We start from the raw sequence: 25,159 nt of genomic DNA on the forward strand, positions 1-25,159 counted from the left end.
CGGCTGCCATCTTCGTTTGGGAAACAAGTTGCGTTGTACGGTTGCCTTTAACGGGACATTTTTTGTTTTACTTAAGCTCATTGGAGAAATGAAACTGGGTCGGCAGGACAACTAACCAAACGACAACTGCACAGGCAAACTTTGTAAATTTTTTGGTCTGTAGTAAGTGGCCATGTAAGATGAACAGGACGGGGAAACAACCTGCTAGCGGTCAGTCTCCAGCTTTATCATCGCAGCTAGCGCAGGCGTGGTGAGTGGAACCGCAGGCAGGGGGCGGCAACATGGCGGTGACAGCAGCACAGACACGGAGACGCGCATCCAAGAGAGCGGCACTCACACATACACACACACACAGCGCAGGTCAGTCCGTTCAGCTAACCGGCTGGGACCGACAACACACCGGACACCCACCGGAACTCTCCAGAGTGGATGTTACTGACAGAGAGTGATTTCTTGTTGGTGTTTTGTTTTTGTTTTCCTCGGCTTCGCGAGTGTCCTTCTCTTTAATTTCTTCTTGAAGCTCCAGAGCAGTGATTAAATATATTAAGGGGGGCAGGCGTACAACTAGCTTCAGACGCCCCCGAGTAGGGAGGAAATGACAAGCGAGAGACCGGTGACGATGCCGGGCTCGGTGTCGCTCTCGGACCGACAACCTCCTCCAGGTCACGGGCATCACGCGGCTGCAAGCTCCGCTGCCGCCGGTGAGACAATGATGATGTCCGGCTCGGGTTCAGTGGTCCTCCCGGCTGGGATTATCAATCCATCGATACCAATCCGGAATATCAAGATGAAATTTGCTGTTCTCATTGGACTGATCCAGGTTGGAGAGGTTAGCAACCGGGATATTGTCGAAACGGTGTTGAATTTGGTAAGTAAACCTGTTTTTTTTTCTCCTCTTACTCGCATGGCTGGACGTTATTGCCTAATTCTCAATCGGGAAATATATTCAGTATTAGCAATAACAGAACATCATGTTGGCATATCGAAAATGCACTTTTGTATAGACTGTGCACATGACTATTTATTTGCTGTAACGTTACTTATATGAGCATATGTCCCGAGCAGAAAACATTCAAAAGTCACACATGAACACAGAGATGATGGGTAGAGGGATGGAGGATATTAACACAAAGACAGTTCTCAAGTTTTCAAGTTTAACAAAGTCCCAACTTCAATGTGACAGCTTGCAAACCCAGTAGACCGGTATGGATGATGTCAGTGGTATAGATAAAGTGGCATACCTGCTGAAATTAAAGTGTAATGTGAGTACTTCACAGCCTGCTGGTGCACAACTTATTTCAGATGGCAGATATGTTGAGTGAGGGTGAGCAGAAACGGCAGTGCTGCTGCTGCTGCTGCTGTTATATGTGTGTGTGGGGGGGATTCACCCAGAACTAAGGGTGACCATAACATGCCAGTATAACAATTGTTTTAAGATGGTTTCAGGGAGCTCCGATTTCTGCAACCACACCTGAGCAGAGGAAGAGTTCAATTACTGGTCAGTATTGGTGATAATTTGGTGAGCTCTTTAGCAGTGTGGTGAAGATGAAATGTATTTTTGGTGAATTCTGTACCTGCTCTTAATTGGCATGTAAGCATTTGTGGGAGCATGATGGTCATCACCTTTTCCCTTTATATATGTTGACCCTTGGAGTATTTCCTCCAAGGGTTTTCCACTTTTAGGAAAAGGACTGTCAAGTTCATTGTCACAAAGTGACTGGAGAGTGAGGAGTAATGAATGTCAGTATAAGGTGGTAGGAGATTTGAGTCCATTGTATGGCCCAGGTTAGCAGATGATGATGGGGAAATAATGTAATTAAGACCTACAGTTGTTAAATACAGTATATGACTTGTATTGTGGATTTACTCATCGAAAGTTGCTAGATTTAAGGTGTAACTACAATCAAATCTATATGTGTGATGTTAAGACCGTTGAGCCAGCACATATCTCTGCTTTGACCATCTGCAGGAGGAATAGCAGAGTCTGTTTGCAGTATTCGGTCTCTCCTTGTTAGCGCACCAGAGATTAATTCCGACTTGTTCTGGCGCAATAGAAATCCACTCTGTAGAGCAGGACAAATTGTAGCCCTTGGCATGTTCAGACATGAGAGTCACACTGCAATAGCCTTAGTCTCTGACACCTTGCCCCTTACACTGTGCAGTGCTATTTTCACATGAAGTGTGCACACGGGATGACACACTGTAGTCTACCCTGTTCTTTTGCTCAGCATTGACTGTCTAGATAAAAGATTCTCCATTTATTCGTATCAGATGTTAGTCTTTTTTATGAAGTTTCATTTTGTTTTATTGACTTGCAGAACATTCACGTCATCACTGTCTTTCATCCTCTGTACATATTTATATTTAAAAGTAATTTCAGCATAGTATTACAGCTCTTATTTGTAACATATCACAGTCACATACTGTGCCAAAAATTTTGAAAGACAGGTTTAATTAACAGAAGTTGTTAGCTATTTAAGATATCAGGCTAATTTACGTCTTCTTGACTTGTTTGCAAACAGATGTACAGCCCTCTTTCGAATTATGTGCATACAAATGAACCACATATGATTATTATATGAGCCTCTTCATCTAAATTACATCACAAAATGTGCATGAATAATACTAGCCAGGGACAAGGGTAGAGAACACTGTCATGCAAATAACCTTCCTGTCTGTAAGATGCCATGACTATAAGAATTTTTATGCTTGAAACTAAAGGTTATTTTTTAAGTGAGTGAGACGATCTGAAGATCATGAAGGATCCTTAACCGTATCTCATGGGGTCCAATTTGTGGAGTAATGAAATAATAATGTTTTTCTCCATCTCCAAGGAACATCTCGAAAAAATTGGGGTTTGAGGATCTTGTTCCGAACATCTATCATGAAAACGCTTATTCATGATGGATGGTATTGCTTATTTTGTTATTTAGCTGTAGTTGAACTGTCAAGATATAAAATAAGACAGTAAAGCTGATCTGATGTAATTGTTCGTTTAGGAGTTTTACTAAAGTGAAGGCCTACCTAGAACATCAATGTAGATATTCAAGCTAGGACACCTGATATGTTATTAGATATATAAAATGGGAACCACACATAAGAAATGTTTGTTGTAACCGAATCAGACACAAAATGCCTTCATAAGGTGAATCATTCAATTCCAGTGTCCTAGAACCACCAGCTCTGTGGTTACATACTCTACTCTCTATCAATATTTTGGTCTCATCTGGATGACATTCACTAATTCATTCATTGCATTATTCCCATTTAGAGTCATGAGGACCTGGAGGCTTTCCAAATATATTGTTGGCAGTAGAAGTCGAAACAATGTTTACAGTTTTTCTGTTTATTTCTGGGTTGACAGACTGACAACCAGTTTACATACCAAAAATCCTAATGATTTAGCCTAATTCAAAAGATATGTCAATTTAATATTATGATATTAACAGAATGATGTGAATCATAGTGTGATGAGTGCCCTCTTTGGCCAGAATTTGCTCACAAAGCAGTCAGCAACAGTAGACTTGCATAGAAAGAGGACAGTGCATATGAAAACCTAGTTATACAGTTTTCCCTATTAGATAAACTGGATAAATTATTGTCCCTAAGGTGTGAAATACTATGGGGACCAAGTTGTTTTTATGTCTCTTCAGTCAGAACCATCAGCATCTGTTTTCAGCTACACATAAGACTAAGGCTACTAAGGCTAATCTAATTTAGTATAAGTAAGGGGACATTTCTTGTTGTCCTCTAAGCATAAAGTTGTAAACAAAGTGGATTTGCGTCATGAGGAAATGGAAGATGGTATGTTTACCAGTATTTTTAATTATCACTTGGTATGAATCATGCAATGAACGGCTGTCTTACAAAAGCAAAAGTCAAATTACTCAACAGCCAGCATCCTCATGACCAAAATCCTGTATGATCTGATGGATAATGAGGTCTGGTAGAGAAGTGTGAAGGCAGATAATGTGACCTATGAAATTAGATTAAACTTTAACAGCACATCTTCATCTTGATCCTGACATTTAGGAGTTCTCATGTGCTGTCTACAGCTGGTTGATATTAATTCAAAAGCATGATGACGATCCAGGGTAGCTACCCGGACTGTCATGTTAGGTGAATATCACCACCAAGCTTATTCAGGCTTCCTTAAATTGATATTCAGCCCAAATCATTCACTTTTAGTATCAAACACCCACCCACTGTAGACTTGAAAGGTGGGTATTAAAAGTTGGCAGACTCCTTATTCATAAAGAATAGGAGGTATGATAAGCTTGAATTTCATGCCAATTGCATGGATTCCAATGGTTGCAACATGTTTTCATGGCAGAAAAAAGTATCAAAACATCCATAGAAACTTGTCAAACAGCTCCTGCAGCACAATCCATTTATCCACTATCCATTTGTATGCTCAGCATGTTCCACATACTCATATTTCAGCCAATATGTGAAAATATGGCTCAGTACAGATTTTGTTTGTGGCTCCTGCAGTTAGCTGTTTATGTTTGTAGCTTTCGACTACATTTGCCATTTGTCTCAAGGGGCTGCATAAATAAAGCGACAAACAGGTGCAGTGTACAATATTTTACAGATTTTTATGAAAATATTAGTTTAGATCCTACCGAGCATGTCGAAGAACAGGGGAGAAGAAGAAAATGCTGCAGGAGTGGATTGATACGTTCCTATGTATGGACAATGTGATTTTCTTTTTCTGCTGTAAAAACCTTTCACTACTGAAATCTTTGAATTCAGATAGATATTAATTCAAGCTGGCCACAATCACTATTTTCCATGAAGAACAAAACTGCCAACACTGTATTACCAGCCAGGGGTTGAGTGTCGGATATCAGAGAGATTTTAGGTGGATTATCACTTAAATGACATGCTTCACCTTGCTGGCCTAAGCTCTATAAATGGGACTCGAATCCTCCAACAGTTGGCAAACATTACCAGAAAACATTCTACTAACAGTGTAGAGTACTCTTGCTACTACAGTACTCCCTTCCCATCTGTCATCATAATTTTACAATTAATTCCCTATTACTTGCTCAGTCTTTACTATAGGGAGGCATGATAAGATAAGATAAGAGCTGGATAGCGGACTGAAAATGGCGCCCATTCAGTCCAATAAGAATTGCTCAGCTGGTGCGTATGCCAAAAAAAGTTACTGGCTTCTGCATTTGCCTCCGTGTTGTTTCGCCCACTGAATATGTGCAGTAGTGTTTCCCCTGCTGGCCCTGCCCGCAAATTCCTGCTCGGCCCATAGACTTTACATTGTGATGACATCACAGATTTTTTAAATCGCTTTTCTTGGCTCGAGGAAAATTTTACAAATATAAAGCCTCCATGGATCAAACATTAATAATAGAAAGAGTCATAATTGACCTTGTTTGCAGTTTGAGGTGTCCTGTCAACAATTTTACAGACGTTTCTTTTACAATGGTGGTCTATGGGGAAAATGCTTTTTGGGCTGCAGGGGGATTTTTTGCTGCAATACCATGAGTGACCACTGGGGAAAAATTGGCTGTAAGGCTGAGCAGCGGAGCACAATATAACACATCCATGTAGGGAGGCCATCAACTGTATGTAAAGATGGATGACATGACAGCTCCCCAAAAGTGAAGCCAAACATCTTGATCACCCTCTGGTGGCTGGCTGCAGTATAGCTCATAAATTAAATAAATATTTCCCAAAGATGGTTTCTGTCATTTTAGCTAGTCCTTATCACACTGATGTTTGTCCAACTGCTCATTTTTCTGATAAATTTGTTTTTAGTTAGTTATTTGACAACAGATATAAAAGGGGTGTGACGTCATGATTGACAGCTGTGACAGCCGCTCTCAAACCTCCGTCAGGTGGCAGCACGGCTGAGGGGGCGCAGACTCTGGCTCCAACTGACGTCACATAAGCAAGATGGCAACTCGCGGAAAAGGAGATATTTTGGCTTCACTTTTGCATATTGGTAGGAAGTGGAGACGCGTCGTCCATATTTATAAACAGGCAATGAGGGAGGCACACTTATCGCTTATTTGAAATTACTTTGTATCGCCAGTTTAGGTGGAAGACAACAACAACACAGCAGGCTGATATACTTTGAAACAGTAATTGACGGATTCTCAGTATTTTGTACACCCTCACTGCTTCTTTAAATATATGATCACCAGTAGTTGCAGAATCAATTATTTTCATTAGCTTAATGGCATTACACATGCTACTACATTTATCCTCGAGACAGGTGTAATGATGCACATTGGACGTGATTAGTAATCACTGATCCTCGCTGTTTCTGATTACAATATGCTTTTGAGAGCAATTTTATTCAGTCAGAACAAAATAAAGACACATTTTTTCTATGAGACCTATTGTCTTATCAAAAGCCAAATTAGTCAGCATTATTACTATTGTGTATATTTGAAAGAAAATTCATTGGCATGATGCTACAGTGGCTGACTGTCTGCCAATCTACCAGTCTCTTGAGGAGTTTGCGTCATTTCTTTACGGATATTCTGCCCATAGTTCATACATTTAGGTGGACTTTAAGGCTCTAGATTGCCAATAGGTGTGTATGTGGGAGTGACTGACTTTCTGTCTGTCTGAGTTAGCCCCAAGGATGGACCGGCGATCTGTTCAGAGTGTCTTTGCCAAATGAATTCTAGGATAAGCTCCATCCCTCAGTGAGTAAAAATAAGCCGAACAATAATTAAGGAATGTATGTTCCATTTAAGTGATTTACAAAATAGCCCTGGTAAGCGTCATTTTGGCAATTCTCCAAACAGTGTTTCACTCTAAACATTAACAGGCCAATTAAATAAGAATTGAACATCATTGCCTCACATGACCCTAAAAGATTTTGTTTGTGCGACAGAGAAATTTAATGCGCTAAACACCCAGGTGCTACAGTTTTGTGCCACCATCCCTTATCAAAGCTAATTAAAAGGGAATGTCATTAATCTTTCATGTATAGGCAGCCTGAAATGAAAGCTGTAATTAAGATAATGTGTTATAAGACAGGTTGTAGAGTCCTGCCTTCAAGGTTGATGTAATTCCACAGGAATTAAATGGAGTAACAAAGAGAGTTTGAGCTCTACCATTTTACCTGGAGACATTATCCAACTTGTATCTCAGAAGTCAGTCTTTTGCATGTCACTGTGTATTAGATATGCATCAGTGTATTACATTACAGCAGGGTCTTTCTTGTATACCCTGATAATGACCTACTATTAGGTGATATGGTGATTTACAGTGAGTTTTCCTTATTTCATGTTTTTTAATGGAGATTTTCAGAACTATATGAAACGCACACCCCCTGGTTAAATCCCACGAATCAAACGCCTCATAATCAAGACCCATCTGACAGAGTGAGGAATGTCTGTGTAGTAGATTTCTTTCCCAGCTTGGCTTACGGTGACAATCTGTATGTGTTGCAAGTTGTTTATAGCGTGTGTCATATCAATAATCAGGAAAGATCATTTTATTACTGTTTTTAGGAGATATCAAGACTGTACCATCTTAGAATTTACAGCCACTGTTTTGAACTTTGTTTGTAAGACAGTGGCTAAATCTGCTGCTGTCTTTGCCTGTCAGTATTGGTCAAATTCATTAGGCAAATATCATTGTGATCTGCAATGATAGATATACATTTTCTGCTTGGATTGTTGCGTGCATCTGGAAAACAGATGTTACGACAGTATGCTGTGGCAGAGGATTATGTATCTTTTCCTCCAGGGAGGACAGTTCCCTCAGTAGAGCAGAATACAGCGCAGGCAAAGGGATTTACATGACTTGATACTTAAAGTCATGTTGCTAATGGCTACTCAAAAAGTTGTAGAAGAGCCTTGATTTCTCGCACCCTTTGGGCCATTTTAAAACTCATTCTGATAACACATTACATGAAACAGTAGATGTTAAAAATACCTAATCCATCTTAAAAATATGTTTTTCGACCTATAAAATGTTTAGGGTCATTCTTGGTAAGATGGAAAGATATGACTATTCCCTAAAAATCAAACTACCCCTTTAAAATTCTTTTAAGATAACTATTAAAAAAGGGTTTAGCCCCCATCTTAAATTTCAAAGCCTAATACTCAGATGTGGCCTCTTAGATCATTCTGCCTAACACCGCTTGTCATCCAAAGGTCTACATTAAAAACTAAAGGTGAAGCACCTTTGCTGTCAGGGCCGTCACTCCATGGAACGGCCTTCTGGAGGAAGTTTAGCCTGTCCTTCTATTTTATTATATAATTATGTGATGAAATATATTAGTGTTTAGTATTTTCTTGTGTTTCTATTAGATACATTTGCTCTGGTCCTCCATCTCATGAGACCATGATAGATTGCATCACAAACTCTTGGTCTCTGTTTTTGTTGTTCTCTGTGATCTCCAGACATTTTAACAGTTGAAAGACATCTTTCATGTTACTTCTGTTGCTACAGTGTGGACTTTGGGAACGCCCTTATATCAATCACAAATAAATGTGTCCATTCGGATGATGGTTTTAGGGAAGAGTTTACATCTCCTGCTTTTGATAGTTGTCCTTGTTGAGGCCAACTAAAATTCATGTTGTCCCACATTCAGAAAGTACACCAAGCCGGCAATTTTAACGGAGAGGGTTTATCATTGATGCAGTTGAGGCATGTGTGTGGCTGTAGGTGACTTGATGTCTTAATTTCTCTTGTAACAGTGTTTATTGGGAATTGCAAAACTTGCTATTGCTTAGGGAATCAGCTGAAAATAGAATGAAAGCTGGCCTAAATTAATTAACTTTTGTTTTATAGTGTGGAATGAAAATCACTTCAGAGCCGAGAGCTTTATGCCTACCAACTGTTGTTCCTATGAAAAATACTCTGTGCTGTCAAAGGACAATCAGTACTATCTGGAAATGCAAAATAGATTAAAGACTTTGACATGTGTGTGGCCTTAGCTGCTTTCAGTTGTGATTGGGCTTCACTGTAAGCATCCCTCTGCTGCCGTTGAGTCAGTTGCACACTCTGATCAGTCGTGGATCGATATCACCTCTTGGCTCTTATACAGTTTCGCAAATGTCACTATTCCACAATTGTTTTCTTAGTCAGTTGAAATATTACCTACTGGGTCCTTGCCTTTGTTTGCCCTTTACTGCAGACCCATTGTAAGCATGTGCATGTGTTGAATTACCATTTCACCTTCTGTATAATTGATTTAGTCTTCTTTCTTTTCCTGGAAGGCATTTTCCAAAAGTTCTGCCGAAAAATCAAACATACTCCACAAGTTTGAACTGGCCTGAAGAACGCTACTGATGTTTCTATTCGATTGTAGATTTGTTGACATCATAACAGTTAACTCTAAAAGAAGTGTCTTGGTTATTGATCTGAAACTTGTGTATTTTTTATTCCCGTCCGAAGGTCTACTTGTGCCCTGCTAATATGTCCTTAAGAAAGATGCTGAAGCTCTACTACAGGTCCAGCGATGCTCTTTAGTAACTATGTGCACTCTGTGAAACATAGGTCAGTGAAAAATAATGTCCCCGCATGGATCAATCGTGTATCACATTAATGCTGTTAATTTAATCCATAGTACCCAATACACTACATGTCTTATATGGTGAGAGAATAGAATTAACTCTTCAACATTCATCACTAATAGCTGTATTCACCTTCATAAATTCTTCACTAAGCTTCTCCTATTTTCCAGTGTGAACCACATGCATCAGAGTATGCTAAAATTATGTCTCCTCAGGAAAGTTTATTCTCTACTAAGCCATCCAATTACTGCCAGCAGCAGTTTCCACTCATCTACTCGATCGCAGTCTCCTTACTGTAGGATTCGAGGGAAAAAATTCAGAAATTCAGATTCTGTGCAAATTTATTTGTTTAAAAGCAATTTACCTTGGCTGTTGATTGATTCAGGGAGCACGCTGCTATGTATTTTCTTGTCCTCAACCAAGGAGAAAGTTAATAACTGCATTTATAATATTTCTCATTTTTGGTTTCTTTGATATCTGAGTGCAGTTGCATTCTTATGTGGATCTTGATGCCCTTGACCTATCTTATAATTGGGATTTATATATTTGTTGTCACTTTTATTACACTCAGTCAGGGCCAGATTTATTAAGGCTTCTGCAGCTGTTTTTTCAGGCACAGATGTAGCGCAGTTTGCCCCAGACACACGGCGCATTTATCGAACAAGCCCACCAGACCGGAATCGCAGTTGGTGTCATTTTTCTGACTGTTTCGAAGGTGCATCTCTGTCCTCATTACCCATGCTTTTATTTTACTTGACAATCATTGTATTGGAAAATCACTACAGGCTGTAGATGCACTATTATGTCTGTGCATTAGACCGAGATATTTATGTAACGCATTTGAATCCATGCATCTCATTCTAGTGATACATCAGATGTATTGAGACCATCTCTACCTCCACCTGCTGCACTCTGAGCTGCTGCTGCTGCTTCTCTGTCCTCTCTCACTTTCCTTTGTTGTGATGGCTTGTATATATTTTGTGAGTCTCTATTCATTTCCCATAAAGGTCACTTGTCTCCCATTTGCATTCATAATATAACCAGTCCTAAACATTATAATTTTAATTTTATAATTGACTTTTTTTTCTCATGTGTAGATTAACCGCAGATACAGTCATTGTGAAATCATGATCACTATGTTATCATTCAGTCAAGATCACTACGCTGTCTTCTTTTTTTTTTTTTTCTCAAAACTTTGCTAATCTCATTGCTGAACTGCGCCTGTGAGCTTCACTTGTAAAATGCACCTGGAGGAGGTCCAGGCGGCATCCAGGAGCTGACTGCAAATCAGGAGCTAAATACATAAATTTTCCCTCCACCATTTTTGTAGTAAATCTGGCCCACAGTCTTTAAAGAGAAAATAGCAAATGGGCAACTACTGTACTGTACTTGGTAAATAAAACAATTCTTTTTTCAGTATGTCTAATGTAGCCAAAATAGGAATTTAGGCTTGTTCTGTTATTAAGCTTTCTCGAGATAACAACATCATCAGCAAAATTAAAATGCTGTTAGGCATAGACCCTTTATGGTTTCATTGATAACCAACAGCCGGCGCCTTAAGGAAATGCTAAAGAGATGGGGTCAAACGACTGCGAAAAAGGCCATAGATCTATTTTCTCTCTCTTTTTCCCCTCGGCCTTATTCTCCTCTTGCTTTGCTCATCCCTCTTACTCGCACATGCATGTTACCCTGGAGAAATACTGATGGTATATCATTTGGCTGCTGCCTACATTAGTGTCAGGGTGCATTCTGGGATGCATCCCCCCAGCTCAGCGGGGTAATGTTTACCGGGGGCATAACTGAGTCCTGGTTGTGGGGACTAGGTGACAGTGGCTGACCCTGTCTTTCAGGATAGTTTTTTTTTGAGGTATAGAAATGTGTTGCTGTTGCTCAGTGTGATGTGGCAAAGTGTGCAAAATCCTGTTAAGAGAGGCAGCAGTGAAATAGACTGAGATAGTACAAAGCTCGATAATATCCTCCAAGTACCCTTTTCTTCTTTTCTGCTCGCTGCTTTTAGTTAAGGTTGGTCTGACAAAAACTGGGAGGTCAACAGGCTCACAGTCTAAATGAACACAATTTCGCTTCAATATTCTTTGGAAATATTATTGTATTTATCTATTTATTAAACAAGATAAAGTTCCATTTAGATTTCAAATCTTATTTTGTGCCTGGCTGAGCTACGATGATAATTTCCAAAAGCTTATTCTAATCCTATCAAAATATGTCTGTCTGTGGTTTTGTTGCGATGATATTTCTGTTACATTGAGATGACATTCCATTTATGCTGGATCCAATTTGACATCACTCACCCTAAAGCAACCTTTAAACCAATATATACTGTATGTTGCATGCTTTCCCCAGAGATTAGCCTGTGACTGAGCTAGACTTTGAACTAGCACTGCTTTACATGTATCTGAATGAATTCCATCTCCTTTCCACTCTTAAGATAACTATAACTATTGTGCAGATTTTTGAATGACATTGACAAACAAGTCACTGACAGGACAACATGATCAAACATTGTTAGCATTACAAAGCAGCAGTCAGTTACCGAGCCATTGTTGACTAGACAGGGACAAGTGTGTTGGATCATCAGCAGCAGCAACAATGTGAATACTCAAGCTTACTACCGGGTGGAGCTGTTGTTGGCAGTCAACCAAATCCCAGCCTGGGTGTTAATGCGTTGTCTTCCCCCCATAGGGACAAGTCCCTGCACACACATGCTCATTTCTATGGAGATGAGCTGCATCTCTGATCAGGCAAACATGCAAAGTCATATTGCTCACTGCAGCAGGGTGACCGCCAGTTCGCGTAGCAGCAAGTGTTGACTTCACGGTGATAGTGAAGGTGAAAATAAAACCTCTGGTCTGTTCCTGACAAATATTAATTTGAATAATTTGTATCTAACATGAATGAATAAATACATCAGAGTCATTAGAGATGAAAGCCAAGCACCTTCGCTCGTCTGCTTTAATGTCAGACAATTGCTTGGCTTATATAGGATGTGGCCTAGCTCAAAAAACTAACTTATATGTGAATGAATCCAAAGGCAGCCAGCAGTGTAATTGGATGCCAGGGGGTGAGTGATCAGACGAATTGTCTCTGTGTCGAAGAATTTTTTTAAACATCCTTAAATCATGAAACCTAATTTCAGTTGATAACAAGTAAAAGACCTTCAGTATTTTCTTTGGATTGCAGCAGCTATCTCACTTCAGCACCTGTCGACCTAATCTTTTGCAACTCCCTTTATCTTTACATTGGAAAAAGTGATTTATTCAAATTTATTCAAATCATGTAAATGTAAATCATGACATTTTCTCAGCTTCCTAAGTACAATAAAACAAAAATGTGCATATACATAATTTGGAATTTAGGGGATAAAACCTGTTTAAACCTGCAGTGCAGAACTTTTACATATAAATGGACGTCCGTTACGTTCAAGCCCTTGCCAGACGAGTTCACATAATGCTGATTAAGCCCATCACTGCCAGATGAATCTCTCTGTATTTCACAATATAAGGAGTTTTTAAATCTCTTGTCGGGCTTGACATTCCTCTGCAGGCTGTTTGGCCGTTAATGGTGCGGCTCTTCTAGAATTTACAAATGTTATTGGACCGAACGGCTCAAATACTGATAGTGAAATGAGTCATTTTGTGTGAGATGCTCAAAACAATTTATCAACCGTTTTACAGCCGCAACAGTAGGTTACGGCCAGTAGTGTACTGGCATACAGGGACAAATCCTGGTGGGCCAGTGGACTGGCAGAAAAATACGTTTTTGGGCTGGTAGACCATCAAAACATATCAGCTTTTACCAGCCCCCTTTTTGTGCCTGTCATTTGAGGTGCGCATGAGCTCATGCTGCATGCCTGTGTCAGGCAATCACAGCCAAGCGCCTCCCTTTACTCTCACTGCCAGAAGGGGGAGACAAAAGTCCCGCACTCCAGCTGTAAAAGAAATTAGAGCATTATGAGTAATATCACTGAACTAGCTTGTTTCCTCATAAACCAGCTGTGACATAAAACTACATTTGACCTAGTTGAGATCGCATGAATCGCAATACATGTTTACTGTCATACAACACTTGCTTCCCAATGGAAAGGTGGTCTTTGTACAAACAATCTCTCTTTCCATCTCTGCTAGAGACAGAACTTATACAACACAGAGAAACTTACTTTATTGGTGTAACATAAGGCATCCGAGGTCCGTATTACAGGAAGTGACAGATTTATAATTCTCCGTTGCACATGAGCCACTAGTCAGTTAATGACGCGTGCTGTGAATGCAGATTCTTACATTATGCCTGACAGGACTTGAGTTGTTGATGGGATGGCTCTGTTTCCAATGTTATGTTTTCATTTACACTTCATTCCCTTTAGTCTTAGGAGTGCTGCGGCACTGTAGCCTGCAGTATGTTGCAACTGGATGACTGAGGCCAGGCTGCTGTGTTCATCATGCTCTCCTGCTTTTGCAATCCTGTGATGCTTTGCTTTTGATAAAGGTTCGTGTAATCAATCTCCTAGATGTTTATATTTATTGCTCCAGTACAGCTGGGATGTTTCCATTTCCTGCTGATATTGAAGCATGAAGGACTCTGTAAGAGCTAGATCACACACTGATTTAATGCAGCTGAAGAAATGGGGAAATAATGGAGGGCTTATTGAGAGTTAGGGGTTTGGATTACAATTAATACTAAGGGATCAGTGTAATGAACAAAAACACTATCCATTTTTATGGCTCATTATCTTCACTGCCACATTATAACAGGATCTTTTTATAATTAGCCACTTGGACATACTTTTTTAGCCATCTGCTTGTTTTCCTATCTGGTCCACTGCATTAACTTTTAAAAAAAAACCCATTTTGGTGGACTCTCACCAGTTTACCATTGAGCATTTAGGATTGTCTAATAAAATATTAGTGGTGCAGAACTTTCATTTCAAATGCCATTTAATGTCAAATTTTCCCAGCACAGAAGTGTTGTTCTTACATGTGTATATTCATGACAGGCTAATGGACATCTACATGTTCTACTTCCCTATGTTCTACTTTAATTCAAGGAATTAGAAATGATAGCTTGGCTTCTCCTATATAGTCAATCAATTCAGATTGTGTTTATTGTTCAGTTGGAGATTTGCCCTCTATTGTCAGGAAGTAAATCTTAAAATGATTTAGAACTGAAACAATCAGTCCAATGACAGAAAATTGATTCTGCGACCAAAAATCAAAATCTGCACTTATTTTCATGATCGATTATTTAACTCATTTTTCAAGCAAAATGTCTAAACATTCCTTAGTTTCAGTTTCTCAGTTATGAGGGTCTGCTGCTTCTCTTTGTGTTATGAATATATTTGGGTTTTGGACTGGTAGTCAGACAAATCAAGCAATTTGTAAACATCACCTTGGGCTTTAGGAAATCGCAGTGAATACTGTTAACTTTTTTGTGGTAATTCATAGACCAAACAGCAATTGATTAATCGAGAAAATAATCATTAGTCGCACCCCCATAATGATTTATGGAGCCCTGTAGATGAGTTTTTTGTACCACCTTTAATTCTGTGGTGATTTAAATGGAGCTAAAGAGTAGGGATGCACCGATCTGATACTGATATTGGATATTGGGTCGTATACTGACTCAAGCTGGATTGGGTATCGGTGACAAAGGGGCTGATCTTGGCCGATCTAGTCTATCTATTATCTAGAAAGGACACACCGGTGGGGCCGGTGGTGCCGTTAGATGCTGTTCTCCCGCTGGAGCTGGGTTGCTGCTGTTGTTTCAGCATTGTGAAGCACAAGGTTTAATAGACAGTACAAAGACACACTGTGTTTTGGACTCTATGTTAAGTAAATATCTGCTGTCCCAAGGAGGCTGTGTAGCCTCAATAAGACTGCCTATTGTAGCTAATCTTTATATATTATAATATATTATTATATATGATAATAAGAGAAAAGCGTATGGCCTAAAATGTAACGGAAAAACACCTCTGCTAATTAAATCCAATACAACCGACTATCTACTTTATAACTGTGGTGGTTATAGCAAAGCAAGCGACTAATAAAAGTCGAGTTTCCATTATTTAGCAATGGCTGGCAGTTAGCATTAGCTCTGCTGATCAGGCTCATTTTGGGCACGTTCCCCTCCGGGATTACTTTTCCTCTCTCGGTCGTGTTGCTGTAACTCCAGCACCGCTGAGCATTCTGGTAAAAAAATATAAGGTCTTAGCATTACTGACAGTTGCTTCAGAAAGTTTCTGTGTTTCTGACGGAGAACCTGCTGAGCTCAGTCAACACCACCTCTCTGTAGGTTCACTTGACTCAATCCAGAAAATCCCATACTGTTTACATTTTTTGTTTATTTTAAACAGATTAGCAGAGACACACACACGCTCTATTCAGTGAGTGTATCCTCATAGCTGTCCTCTTTTCAAAACAGTAACGTTGTGTGTGTGTGTGAGTGTGCACTAGGCTAACATTAAATGTTAGCCTACGCACATAATATCAATCTAGATAATGTCATATATCTGGATTGTAGTCTAAGACCAATGTTGTTGAATCATTACAGCTAAATGTTAGCAACCTGAATCAGCTGTATATTTGCTAAACACATCCCATTCCTCCTGCAAACCAATGACTTGAATCACTCACTCATGAATTCATGATCATATTATATAATTTTAAACATATTTATGTGTTACATTTTGTGTTTTACAAAGTTAGGAAAGCAAAGTCAAGTCTGATGTTTCCGTACACATAAAGGAATGATGCCAGTCTCCTCCACACAGTGAGGTATATGACTTATTAATTAAACACTAGTATCGGTTGGTACTCGGTATTGGCTGATACTCAAATTCCAGGTATTGGTATTGGTATCGGGACTGAAAAAGTCGAATCGGTGCATCCCCACTAAATAGAGATGCAAAGTGCACTGTGGCTATTGTTGTTAAAAAAGAAAAGTTAACCTATTATAACGCCTTTTTTATGCCTGAGGAAGATATTATTGAATGAATCACTATAAATTATATGCAGTTCAGATTCAATATCATTTTTTCATTTCATTTTTGACATTTAAATGCCTAATCTACAAATTCTGCTTGACAACATAGAACAACAGTGAGTGAGCTGCTGCTGATCACACATAGTGCACAGTATATTCAGTCTAATATCCATACTACAAATTGCATGTGTTATGTAGCTTTGGGGATGCAATTCAGTCACTGTATGTGAGCATGTGGGCATGTTGAAGTCTAATTTCAAGCAAAGGCTAGATCCTGAATGTGGTGTCTCAGGCTAATGCTATTAGTTGTGAGAGTTGGACTGCTTTGAAAGGAACATCTGGCTGGAGAGCCTCACTGTTGCTCCAGAGTCTCTTGCAGAGAAGGATTACCGCCGTGGCATTTGGTTGAAGATGATTCAGCATGGAATTAGATGGCCTATATGGAACACAGCTTGGGACAGTGTGACAGTCTTACTCTTCTAGTAATGTGAATACAGAGTGTTAGTAGTGGTGAAAGGCCGTGGATATTGCTGAATCCCAGCATCATGCTTCTGAGTGATAATACATGCTTTGATTAATGTTTAAGTACTTTATCTCATATTCTCTGGCTTTAGGCAGAAAATCCCGCTCTGGACACAGCTTATATTTGGCTGTTTCTATAAATTTTGTTGACTATATTTTATTTCTCAGCATGGATGGTCATGTATGGCTTTTTCATAGCTGGAGGCTGTCTTGGTTTTTATCTATCCACAGTATCTGTATCTCACCTGTCAGTCCTATCTCTCCCCTCCAGCATTGCCTTCATTTGAGTTTGAAAAAAAAGATCTCATACAGACAATATATGAGAAATAAAAAGTCAAAAATATTTAAATTTGTGTTTGGAAAATGGACAATTCTCATTGAAAATGAATTGGAAAAAAACCCACATAGGGACATGCATGATGGACTAGTGCGGCATGCTGTTATACTAAAGGAGTTACATTCTTATATTTACAGTTTGAATACGTACATTGCTGCACTTATATTCCCATAATTCCAGACAAGTAGTGCAGACTCACCTCTTCAAGAGAGGATAAACTGAAGAGAGTGGCTCTGTATGTTCTTGGAGTTGCCATATTTTCTCTAGTTGATATTATCCCGCTGACAACCTCATCTGCCCAAAGTGTAAATATGGAGCTGTGAGTTCCTGGAGAGAAACAGGATGTACTGTTTATTTTACTGGTGTCACAAAGAAAGTACTGTGTACTATAGAAAAGCCTATGGATATGCCATCACAAACCCTAAAGTAGTACTGCTAGTTTTCAATCCTACCAGGGTAATATTTGCTTTTACCAGGTGTTCCAGGTCTAAATCAGTAAGTCCGAGATGGATGACTAGAATGAAAACCAACAGTACTATTTGGCACATTGTGACACATAATTCCTCTTTTCTATTACAGCATAGTGTTGATCATCAATACATATCTCTCCAGAATACCTTAATATAATGGTGCCTGTACCAACATGTACTGCATTTTGTATTCTCATATTAAATGAGAATATGCATTTATTTATTTATATACACATGATTTTGGGCTAGAATTATGCTGATTTAGTTAGTAATTTAGAGTATTATGTTGCCTGGTTTGTTTGGTTTTTTTACAGCTGCTTTTACAGTTTTGGTTTTGATCACAGCAACAGAAAGTTTGTTTTTGGAGATTTTTTTTCTCCAGTGGCTCATTTCCATGTCTTATGCAAGGCTCTGTTGACCTTGGAGAAACCGCTGTTTCACCAGACGAGGGTAGTAGATGGAGGATGGGGAACGGGGTGAAGAGAAGTTCAGGACAGCCTCGGTGCTACTCCAGGACAGCCGAGCTAAATCCATGTGGCAGCTGTGCCTGCACTTTATAACTACAATGTGTTCACAGTGTAGGCATTAACAATGATTAGATTGTTCCAAGCTGATTTTCACGGCTAACAATAGGAAGTGTCCCTGTGGCTACAATCCTGCAGTGGTCATTATTAACGTCTCAAATCAACTGTGCAGCTCCGTGTCCATTACTCACACCCGGCGGATGCTATGTGATGGTCTCTTAATATAGTCCCTGTTTAAGGAAGGGTTCCCTAGTGTTTATGCTGTTGTTCTTCTGTTATAAATTGGACTCTTTCTACAGGTAATCAATCTCCAACAGTCTTACAGGACCATTGTGTTATATAAAACTGATTTAACTCAGTCAAGGTTGGAGAGTGGAGAGAACTGACAGGACATGAAGGGGAGGGAGAGGATGGGGTGGTGACATGCAACAAAGGTCCGCAACCAGAATGGAACCGCAGACGTTGCGGTTTACGTGGCATATGCTTTAACCAGCAGGCTACAAGGTGCACCGGCATGCCTCTGTATCTAATAGAAACTCAATTGGCTGTCTGCTCCATTTGCGCTGCAAGTGATGACTGCAAACTTTTCCCTCCTTTCTCTGCGGTAGGTATCTTTTGAGTCTGGTCAACGAGATTTCTGTGAAAAACATAACTTTTTCTCCTGTAATGATATTTTGGCAGGTAAAGTTTTTAATTTAATGTCTGGCTGGTGAACCAAGGTGTTAATTTTGGTCATTGGGTGTAAATGTTTGCACAACACCCACGCTCCATGGACTGTTTGATCCTGACAATGTCTGAAACTTGTCCTGAACCCAGCGTGCCCTGCCTGACAGCAACATTTATGTTGCACTCTTCCAGCCTGAGAAAGGTTATTGGTTAGTAGAGGGGTAAAATAATCTTTCACAGAACAATAATGCGGTTATTATCTGAACCAAAGACGAGGAAAAAATAACATTTTAGTGTTTGTAATGGGATTTCTATGCATGGTATGTCAAATTAAATGCATTGGAATTGTAGTTTCAAATAGACTCTCAATTGTCAGTGGTTTGTTTTTGGATTTAATGGGGCAATCTGGTATAGTATAGGGGCTCTGAATGGTGCTTATAGAATATCTTTAGAACAGAGTGTTGTGTGTACTCATAGGCCAAAGTTGCTTGTGTATGGAGAGAGTTGCCTAGTCCAAAGTGACTCATTTAAAAATGTGGCACAAATATTTAAAAGCTGAATTTACAGGTAATTGTTAACTAAATGATGATTCATGTATCATACTGCTGTCAGCTAAAGCTTCCTTAAGGCTGATGTTTGCCTCTTACACAGAATGTTGCATCATAAGTTAAGAAGGAAATGTTACTCCATGTTTGTATTGTACTGTAACACAAACGCTTACTTTCCAACATCTCACCCACCGCTGAACTTGGACGTTTTTTCAGCTACTGTGTTTTGTCAGTGAAGTCTTGTTCATTCATTCCCAGTGACAGCTGTCATTTCAGTCAGTGAGTGGGAATGATTTCACTCTGCTTCCAGCAGTCAAGCACGTTTCTCTTCTGGACCAGTGTTCTGTCACTGGTTTATGAGATTGAGTATGTGACCTGTTATATGGAGGGGTGGGTGGGGGGGGTCATCTTGAGCTTGTCGGGGCAAAAGAAGTAGCTGTGGAGTGACAGAGGAAAAAAAGAGTAAGTAGAGGAGGAGAAAATGAAATGTGTTCTATACAGACAATCATCCGACCATAATTACCCTGGAGTGTTCTACTCCATCAGTGTGATTTAAGTACATGCATTCAGTTACAATCCTGCTATAAACACATTAATGCATTCCAATGATATATATTCATGAGAATGAGAATTTTGCAAGAATGTTTTTTTTTTTTCCATTATATATGCTACATGCACACCATCATTAACATTAATGAGGCTTGCTGCTATTCTACAGAAAGCTTGTAAACATTCAACATTTAAATGACCATTTCTATTGAAGTGTTTTTGTGCAAAGTAAGATCTTTTTCTATCAAAGTCTGCTGGACTCGTTGTGAATTCTAAACGCAGAATGTTGTAGACTGAGCTCTGCTTTCATGTCTAGCTGTATTTATTCCTTTAGGCAGGCTTTACTGTCCTTTTGACTGTGTATGGCTGGACCCCAGTGTCTTGTTTTAATTTGTGTCATGTAGGACTTCAAATTAACCTCAATTTAAATTATGGATCTAAACATTGCATGCATTCATTTACTAGCAGAAGCACAGTGACTGTGGGATGCTGAGCAGCTGAGATGGTCATTAAAATGAGAATAGCTGGTCCTTAAATATACAATATGTAATTCTCTGCCGCTAGGGGTCTCTCAATCAAGACAATAACAAAAGACAGAGTCTGATGATGCAGCGTAGGGTCATGGGAGTTATTGTCTTCATTGTTAACCAACTAGCTTCTCCTGTTTAGGATTCCTTCAGCGTTCATTTTTCAGGAGGTTTTTTACCAGGAGCCAAATTATCCGCAGAGGTCTCCTCCTCACCAAAACAAAGGGACCTGATGATTGAAATGGGTAAAAACACTGAATAAAGCAGTTCCACGTTAAAAATCAGTGTTTCTCCGACGCTTTTCGGCTGACACAGGATGACTGGAGGGGCTGTGAATGGTGCTGCCACTAATATTTTCTCAGCTTGTTTCTCTGATAACGTAAGACAATCCTTCATCCTGTTAAAATATATATTTAAAAAACGACCAAGATCTAAAAACTGTATCGTAAAAATGTGGCTTCAGGGTTTTCCCAGTATTTTTTTTAGACAGGTAGTCAAGGCTGGAGAACGTACGTGGTGCGGCATACTGTGCTTAAGTGAAAAAAATCATGATTTGACAGTTGAGAGCGTCCGTAGGGATTTAATTTTATACCAAGATGGTACAAAGAAATGAAAAATGAAAGTTGTGACAACTGACGGCGAACTGAAGTTGATTTTGTAGGCCTGGGACCATATGCTTATCTCCTGATTCAATACTATCACAATACTTGGGTGCATATTCAATTCAGAATCAATTCTCAATTCTAAACAGATTCTCGATTGAATGAATAGAAAAGGGGGCGCCATTCTCAGTTTCCTACTCCAGTATACTGTGTGCAAAACCAGTCATTGGTGTTCTTATTCTACTGAAATACAATATGACACAGAACTGGCAGATAAGATAAACGGTCCGTAGCCTTTTTATTTTAAAAAGTTAACTGCAGTAATCAATGAACTAATTGATTTGTAAGCATCTCACAGTCTCCTGCCTGTATGAGAATAACAAACTGAGCGGGAGGTGGAGTGCTCGGCTGTGTTGTTATTAAAGTCATGTCTCCAGCAGTAGAGAGCAGCCTCTCTGCTGCACCGCTAGCTCTGGGGAAAGCCATCGCTGTCCAGGACACTGAGCAAGCGCAGGGTTTCTAAGGAAACAGACTGAGCACCGAGTTATTTTCTTCACCTCAGAGTTGGTTTAAATTGTTGAAAGCTGTAGTGTGTGTCGGTCAGCCGGTCTTGTTCGGTAATTCTGGAGTTTTCTGCTCCACTAACGTTAGTCTCTGAGTGACGGCGTAGAAAGTATTCACAATATACTTCATGTTTGTCTCGCAAAGGTAGTTATTTAGTCATTAAATCAAAACATGCTTGCAACCGCTGCCTTTTTTGAAGATAAATTATGAGATAACTACAGTGTGCGTGCTGTGGACTGTCCGGGCGCTGCACTGCCCTCGCAGTTCAGTTCCACCGTTTTCGTTCCGTCAACATCACATGCCCGAATTTTCCACAAAGGTGGCGGCCAGTAATACAAAGCCTTTGACTTAGATAGGTAGAGGCAGTTAGATTCTTTTTAACACTAAAATGTCAACAAGGCAGAAGAATGTCCAGTTATCTGTAAGGATAACATTCACCAAAAATGAAAGCAGCGAGATGCTTATAGCTCCCCCTACAGTCAGCCAGTTCAAAAATTCATTTACAGCAATTTAACTTAATCCTCATGACAGCAGTCAGAGTTTAACCAGGTTACTCTAAAATTACGACGTTAACACGCGCCAAACAAAAACTGGATTACTTGAGTAACCAGATTAAGGATGAAATTATCCATGCCTGTAAGTGTTGGCACTGGAATCAAACCCTCACTCTTAACACCGTCAGTTCAACTCCAAATAACCTCACATCTCTCTGTCTGCGAAGGCTCCAGAATGTCGGTCCCTGTCAGTACATTTATTCTTAGTCAGGAGGTAGCCGGTGCTTCCAGGTATGTCACCGAGTCAGTGGTGTTGTGGACGATGAGCCTGTGTTTCTGCACTGAGCCGTGTGATTGCCATGTGTCAGAGAGCATGGCCAAGTCTCACTCGGGGCATCTGCAGATTAGTGTGTATTGCCTGAGTGACCATGTTTCTTGGCTGTCCAGTCCTCTCCTCTCCTTTCCTCTGACTCTTAAGATGCTCACTGTTATTCTGAACACACTCCAATCGCGCCACTGTTCACTAAACATTGGCATTAAGGCATCAATCTTTGGATCCCTATCATGGTGATTACTGGGCTTTTGGATGTGTCGGACATATTTTGTCCATTGCAATTAATCTGACATTTAAAACCATATCATTCCTCTAAGAGCACCGTTCTGACTTGATTTTGACCCAGTTTCTAAATGAGCTGTCAGTAATGAGGTGATGAGATGAGAGCGTATTGCACTCATTTTATTGACCACCACTGTTTTTTCAGTACCCAGCTGCATAAGAAAGATCAGAAACATACCAACTGTTGTTGAATACAAAAAGAGGAAGTGGTTATTTTAGTATTGTTTCCCTTGAAAGTGCAGTGCCGAACCACCACAGCAACAGCCACAGTTAAGATAAACTAAACACTACTAAAATGAACACTGACCTGCACAATTATTTCAACATTATCATTAAATATCTGTTTTTATTCATATCAACTCATTGTATGTCAAATACAATTTTAGTAGATCAATTCATCAGTATGTTTTTGTGCAACCTAGTTAGTCACTGATCAGTTAATTGCTTATGGTGCTTATAAAGAAAATTCATATACAACTAAATTCATTAAATTAGGACTATATGGTCAAGATAACCATAACAATACAAAGTCAGTATAAAACAATAAACCATTTAGCACGTGATAGAGGCAGAGAACACAGTATACATGAGTTGGCTTATCACCACTGACCATAGGGAATGTGCTTATTTTGTATATATATATATATAATATAACTAAATAAATGACATGATACATCTTTCAATTTCAAACCCTTCAGTATAGCAACCAGGCAAGATGCTAAGATTAGATGTGTCGTTTGTAACCATGACTGTTTGAAAAAAATACAGTTACACCTGTTGCAGTATTTGCCAAAGATAAATTTAAGCTAGTTAAACTAGCTTTTACTTGTTCAATCAGTGTCCTTTTGCCCATTATGTAATTATAGAAGCGTTCAAGGTTTGCTTTTTTTCTCTCCATTTCTGGAGGTAATTGCTTTGCTTTTGGAGGACAGATGATGTGAGGGGCTTCACGCTGTGGGCAAACGCCACTGTTGGCACTGTAGGGTGACTCTGCTGTTTCACAGCCATCTGGCCCTTCTTTCTGTCCGTATATCAGGTTGCTCACAGCCCATTTATGATTTATAAATCTTCACACATGCTCATGCCCATAAATTTTGAGATATGGACCTGATAATTGTCATTATTTCCATAATACATTTGCATAGTAATTGTCATACTGTGTGGTACTACCGCCAGAAGTGTCCATAGTTCCTCGTTAATTTGAAAATCATCTATACATGCAACGAATTCTGTTCTATATATGTATTATAGTAAATGCTTTTTCACTGATTTGTTGGGCACAAGTACACACTTTGGACAGAAATAGCTAGTGACTCTATCCTTAATGGTCTGAAAGTGCATTTTCTCCTGAGTGGTGGTTTTTAAAGCCACTTTCACCCACAGATCCCACAGCATGGCAAGGTTCAATTAGTGGTTTCCAGCATTCACACATACACGTAGGTCTCACACAAAACAATCTGTCAATTCAGTTCCCACATGACATAACTGTGTAAAACAAAAAAAAGAAGGGTTTTTACCTTCTAATCACATGTAGTGACACTGCTGGAGAACAACAGTGGTGGATTTTGAATGTTTCTGCTTTTGTTCTTGTTAAAGTCATGGCAAACAATCTCTGGGAATCTTGCCAGGTCCTGAGATGGCAAATTACTGTTTTACATGAAATATAGAGATATTTGACATATATACAATTTTATGTTCCATTGTGACGATGACACATGAAAAGGATCTCTGTTTTTGCTCAAATAACTTTTTTTATAGATACAGTTGAAAAACTATAAATTAAATTACAAAGTAAGTTTACTGCCTAGCAAACATAATTTAAATAAAAAGAAAAGTCAGCAAATCAGTCTGCATCGATCTATAAATGAATGTGGGTGATTTTTACAGTATCTACTGTCCACTACTGCTTTATACTGTATGAGAAGCTTCTCCTTCACTTCATTAAATCCCTGCAGCATCTGAAGGCAGCAGGACTGATGTGTTCATAAATCTGCAGCCTCTGAGAAGTTCCGCGCCAGAGCGCAGTGTTGTTACACATGGATGTTCACTGTGTTTACCTTCATTAAATCTCCTGAAAACGACACCAGGCTACTACAGAACAACCACACACACTTCCACACACATAAGACTGGTCAGTTATAACTTGATATTCTGCTTTTTTTTGAAGGAGGGCTCATCGGCCTCTTTTCCAACTTTCTTTTTTAGCAAAAGTAGCGTCTCATGTTTTATCCTTCAAACACATTG

At 39.4% G+C, this 25,159-nt stretch overlaps 1 protein-coding gene across 9 annotated transcripts in view; it reads left to right on the forward strand.

Moving 5' to 3' along the window:
• Positions 1 to 25,159, forward strand: part of nbeab (neurobeachin b) — a 205,827-nt gene continuing 180,668 nt past the window's right edge. For all 9 annotated transcript variants that reach the window (XM_042414356.1, XM_042414357.1, XM_042414361.1 and 6 more), the window contains exon 1: positions 1 to 868. In XM_042414356.1, coding sequence (XP_042270290.1) covers positions 596 to 868 — 273 coding nt within the window. In that variant the 5' untranslated portion in view covers positions 1 to 595. The remainder of the gene's footprint in view (positions 869 to 25,159) is intronic.

This window comes from Thunnus maccoyii, chromosome 6 (assembly GCF_910596095.1).
Source record: "Thunnus maccoyii chromosome 6, fThuMac1.1, whole genome shotgun sequence".
NCBI lineage: Eukaryota > Metazoa > Chordata > Actinopteri > Scombriformes > Scombridae > Thunnus > Thunnus maccoyii.